A 5,833-nucleotide genomic window follows, 5' to 3' on the forward strand; every position below is an offset into this window, starting at 1 on the left:
GCTATTTCTTAGACGTTCAGGTGCTAGAATAATGCCATTTAATCCACCGCTTGATATTTTATAGAGAGGTTATGTTGGGAGAGAAGGCTTAAGAAATCTTAGGACGCGGAGGAATCCTTTGTTTTAATCCTATGTATATTATTTTTTATTTTAAAGACATGGGGTACAAGTCGGGATTCAGTCCAGAGATGGTCCACGTGCAGCTAAAGTTTGGGCCCCCGTTGGTCATCACTTCACCTGGTTAAGGATCAGGCACCCTTATTGATGTCATGTGCACCTCTCCCCCCACTCCCCTGGCAGTGTCCCACTACTACTAATGCCTTTTTTTAGTGTTGCGGTGGGTGTTCACGGTCCACTTATGAGTGAGAACACGTGGTATTCAGTTCTTTGTTTCTGTGATAGATCACTAAGTATGACAGACTCTAAATCCATCCAGGTTGCTGCGAAGTCCATGATTTTGTCCTTTATGGCTACATAATTTTCCATTGTGTTTTTGTACCACATTTTTTTATCCAGTCCACTTTCGATGGGCATCAGGGTTGGGTCCATGCTTTTACTATTGTGAATAGTGCTGCAATAAACATGTGCATACATGCTCAGTTATCTTTTTTATTGAATGATTTGAGTTTCTCTGGGTATATTCCCAAAAGGGAGATTGGTGGGTCATATGGAAGACCAGTTTCTAGATCTTTTAGAAATTGTCACACTGTTTCTACAGAGGTTGTACTAATTTACACTCCCACCAATAGTGTAGAAGCTATCGTTTTTCTCTGCATCCACTCCAGAATCTGTTTGTTGAGTTATTAATTATGGCCTTCCTGACTGGAAATAGGTGGTATCTCAGTGTGGTTCTGATTGCATTTCTTTGATGACTAGTGAGGCTGAGCATTTTTTCATATCTCTTGACTGTTCATATGTCTTCATTTGAGAAGTTCTATTCATGTCTTTTTTTCTTTTATTATTATTTTTTTGAGTAGCAGTCTCACTCTGTTGCCCAGGTTGGAGTACAGTGGCATGCTCACGGCCACCACCGCCTCAACCTGCTTGGCTCAGGTGATGCTTCCACCTCAGTCTTCCAGTTAGCTGGAACTACAGGTACGTGCTACTATGTCCAGTTTTTTTTAATTGTAGAGTGAGGTCTAACCCAGTTGCCCATGTTGGTCTCAAACACCTGGACTCAGGCAATCCTCTCACCTCTGCCTCCCAAAGTGCTGGGATTACAGACATGAGCCACCATGCCTGACCTTTTCCCACTTTCTAATGGAGCTTTTTGTTTGTTTTTCCTTTCGTGCACTTGAGTTCCTTGTAGATCCTGAATGTTAGTTAGGCCTTTGTCAGATATACAGTTGAGACAGTTGCATTTTTATATACCAACAGCAAACAGGCCAAAACAATCCTCAGCAAAAGAAATAAAGTAGGAGGTATCACACTTCTAGACTTTAAACTTTATTATACAACTACAATAATTAAAACAACCTGGCATTGGTTCAAAAACAGGCATATAGACCAGTGGAACAGGTTAGAGATTCCAGAAGCAAAACCTCCATTTGTTAACCAACTCATCTTCGACAAAGCTTCCAGCAATAAACCCTGGGGAGAGAAGAACCTATTCAGTAAATTATGCTGGGAAAACTGGCTGACCACATGCAGAAGAATGAAACAGGACCCCTACCTATCACCATACACAAATATTAGCTCTAAATGGGTCAAAGACCTAAACATAAAGCCTCAAACTATAAGAACCTTAGAAAACGCAGGAGACACCCTTACAGAAATTGAAATGGGCAACCAATTTCATAACCCCAAAGCCTATGACATAAGAGATAAGGTAGACAAGTGGGATCTTATCAAACTGAAAAACTTTTGCAAAGCAAAAGAAATCATCAAGAGAGTGGAGCAACAGCCCACAGAATGAAGAGGAACTCTTTACAAAAAATCAGATCTTTTGACAGACAGCATACTCCAAAATGTAAAAGAAAACTGTTAAATCAGTCTGCTTCTATGAGCACTCTTTAAAGTCATTAGTCTAAGAAAAGGTATAGCTGTTGTAGGGCTGCACAGAGCACCAGCCCTTCCTTGCTTTTAGTTTCTTTAACTTTACACTGGATCTTGTACCTACTAAAAGCAGGGTCTTTTTTTTAGTACATCTTGAATCTTACAAATTCACTGCTGAATTTTTTTGAAAAGCCTATTTAAAGTGATTAGAATGATCACCACATTTCTCGCCATGAAAGACTGAAGTTTGCCAGGCATGGTGGCTCATGCCTGTGTAATCCCAGCACTTTGGGAGACCAAGGCAAGGGGATTGCTTGAGCCCAGGAGTTCAAGACCAGTGAGAATTAATCTATGTTTTAAAATATAAAAATAAACAGCTTAGGCCGGTCTCAGTGGCTCGGCCTGTAATCCCAGCACTTTGGGAGGCCAAAGCCAGTGGATTGCCTGTGCCTACAGGTTTGAGACCAGCCTGGGCAACTTGGTGAGACCTCATCTCTACAATAAATCAAAAATTAGCTGGGTGTGATAGTGCACGCCTGTAGTTCTGGCTACTTGGAAGGCTGAGGTGGGAGGATTATCTGAGCCCAGCTGGTCAATGCTGGGGTGGCCATGAGTATGCATGCCAATGCACTCCAGCCTGGGCGACAGAGTGAAACTATAAACCCCAAAAAGGAAAGCAGCTTAAATGACCGCATTTTGCCCATTAGGTGTTAGAGTTAATACTTTACCTTTTTTTAACTTATTCTAAGGAAATGAACAGATGTAAGGGTGCCATAAAACAGTGCCTCATAAGGCTCATTGCTGTGCTAGCCAGAGATTCAGGAGGCTGAGGATCCAGAAATCTGATGAAAGGTTAAAGGTTTGCAATGAAAATCTTTGAGCCATTAGCACTGAGCAGCTTTAAAACACTTTGCTCCAGACCACTCACTTGATGTTGCCTCTGGATGCCATGTTTTTACGATGTAAAATGAATTTGCCCTTTGTAATGGTATGAGATGGTATTGTTACCCATAAGCACAATGATGTACCCCAGATCTCTAGAACTTGCAGGGACTAAAACACTGTACCCACTGAGCAACTTCCCATTTCTCCCCACCTCATCCCAGGCAACCACCATTTACACTGTTGGAGTTTGATTGCTTTAGGAAACAATAGAAGTAGAGTAGGCTGGATGGAGTGGCTACCTGTAATTCCAGCACTTTGGAAGGCCAAGGAGAGAGGACTGCCTGAGCCTGGGTGTTTGAGACTAAGCTTCTGCAACTTGGTGAGACCTCATCTCTACAATAAATCCAAAAATAGGCTGGACTTGGTGGCATGTATCTGTAGTTCCAGCTAATTGGAAGGCTGAGGTAGAAGGATCAACTGAGCCCAGCAGGTTGAGGCTGCAGTGGCCATGAGCATGCCACTGCACTCCAGCCTGGGTGACAAGGGTGAGACTTCAACTTAAAAAAAAGGAGTAGAGTAGTCACCCCGGTGCAGTAGCTCAAGCCTATAATCCCAGCACTTTGGGAGGCCGAGCTAAGGGGACTGCCTGAGCCCACAAGTTCAAGTACAGCCTGGGCCACTTGGCAAGACCTCATCTCTACAATAAATCAAAAAATTAGCCAGGCAGGATAGTGTGTGCCTGTAGTTCCAGCTACCTGGGAGGCTGAGGTGGAAGGATCACCTGAGCCCAGCAGGTCGACACTGGGGTGGCTCTGAGCATGCCACTGCACTCCAGCCTGGGCAATGGAGTGAGACTCCAACTTTAAAAAAAAAAAAAGTAGAGTAGTCAAACAGCCATTGACTTTTTTGTGACCGACTTATTTCACTTAGCATAATGTTCTCCAGGCTTATCCAGTTTGGAGTGTGGGACAGGATGTTCTTTTTATTAGCTTTTTCTTTTCAAGTTAGAGTCTCATTCTGTCACCTAGGCTGGAGCTTTGACCTGCAGGGCTCAGGCGATCCTTCCACCTCAGCCTCCTAGGTAACTGGAACTACAGGTACATGCTACTACATCCAGATAATTTTCTGATTTATTGGTCTTGACAAGTTGTTCAGGCTGGTCTTGACAAGTTGTTCAAGCTAGTCTTGAACCCATGGGCACAGGCAATCTTCTCACCTCTGCCTTCCAAAGTGCTAGCATTACAGGCATGAGCCATGGCTGGCTTTTCCTAGCTTTCTAAGGCTTAATATTCCATCAGCATGTATATTGTAAGAAAAAGAATGATTTATTTTCACAGTAAGACACAAGGTGTATGTAACTGCTTTTTGCTGAGTCACTTCCTGCTGCATCTCTTTTTGTGGGCTTTTACTTTGGTGGGCTTTTTCATTTAAACTTCAAAGGGAATCAATCAGAACAAAATCTTGAAAGCCAATTGGCAAATAGGACATATGTATGAAATAAGTTTGTCATACCTATGTTAACCAATTAATAGGACATGCAGATGAACTAACCAGGTAACCCAGTCAATGTATAACATGGAGGCAAAGTCAGGCAAAGTATGATGTAACCTCTGGAAGTACCCAGCCTATGGGGAAATGGGAGGCACTTGCATTTTAGGGCTTAAATACTCTGGCTGTAACTGCTTTGGTGTGCCTGCTCATCTGAGGGACACTCATTCTTGCAAGAGCGTTATTTTAAAAAGCTGCTTCAATCTACTGATCACCGAGTCTCCTTGTTGTTTTTGGACAATACAGTATGGAGGTGGGAGTGTCTCCCAGGACCCCCATTTCTCGCATATATGCCTCACTATTTATCCATGTATCATTTGGACCAGTGGACTGCTTCCCCTGTGAAACTATTGAAGAGTGCTACTGTGAGCATGGACTTGCAGAGATCTCTGAGAGGCCCTACTTTCCCCTTTAGGATGTAGACTTCGAGGTCAGACTGCAGAGTGATGTGGTGGTTCTGTTTTTAATTTTTTGAGGAAGCTTTATGTTTCCCATAGTGACAGCACCATTTGGCAATCCCACCAAGAGGTCACAAGGGTTCCAGTTTATCCACAGCCTCACCAACACTTGTGAAGCAGTTCAGTGTTGTGAGTTAACCCAGAATCCCAAGGCTCCACCTGTCTGGAAAGGGAGCCTCCTTCCTCCCCTCACCAAAATTTGGGATGGAAACCTCTCACTTCCCTCTTGCCAAAGAGAAAGTGATTATTGGACCCTAGGAGCCTTTGAGTGATGTAGGAAAGAATTTGAGAAGGTTTTTTTTTTTAGGAAACTAGGTAAGCCTCCTTTATTGATTTCAGTTTATAATCATATATTCCCTTATTTTTACAACAGGTCATGGTGGATCAAAAATAAAAGATATCCAAAGTACAACAAACACCAGAATCCAGGTAAGTCCTCTGTTCTTAAGCCCTGAATGAGCATAGTATGTTTCTAAGGGAGTGCCAAACCTGTTTCTGCTCCTATATTACCACACTGTGGTAATTAGGCAAGCTGCCAACACTCTTCCTACTGCGCTTCTAAAGAAGCCTCCTGAGGGTTCCTGGTGTAGATTTTGTGATTTTTTTTTTTTGAGTTGGAGTTTCACTCTTGTCACCCAGGCTGGAGTGTAGTGGCAAGGTCCCAGCTCAGCACAGCCTTGACCTTCTGGGCTCAAGTGATCTTCCTTTCCCAGCCTCCCAAGTCGCTGGGAATAAATGTGCATGCCACCATGCCCAGCTAATTTTCTGATTTCATTGTAGAGATGAGATCTCACTATATTGTCCAAGCTGGTCTCAAACTCTGGCCTCAAGCAGTCCTCCTGCCTCCACTTCCCAAAGTGCTGGAATTACAGGTGTGAGTCACCACACCTGGCCTGGTTTTGTGACTCTTGGAGGTGAAAATCTTTAATGATAATCTCCATCAGAGT

The 5,833-nt window shown here is 43.2% G+C and overlaps 1 protein-coding gene across 1 annotated transcript in view; it reads left to right on the forward strand.

Annotated features, from left to right (window-relative positions):
• The window catches only part of LOC103253374 (probable ATP-dependent RNA helicase DDX43), a 29,926-nt gene that overhangs the window by 12,408 nt on the left and 11,685 nt on the right, over positions 1-5,833 (forward strand). Inside the window, 1 exon segment of the mRNA XM_021709428.1 lies at positions 5,260-5,315. Within this exon segment, the coding sequence (XP_021565103.1) occupies positions 5,260-5,315 (56 nt within the window).

Source organism: Carlito syrichta, unplaced genomic scaffold, assembly GCF_000164805.1.
Source record: "Carlito syrichta isolate Samal-C Ts95f unplaced genomic scaffold, Tarsius_syrichta-2.0.1 Scaffold225872, whole genome shotgun sequence".
Taxonomy (NCBI): Eukaryota; Metazoa; Chordata; class Mammalia; order Primates; family Tarsiidae; genus Carlito; species Carlito syrichta.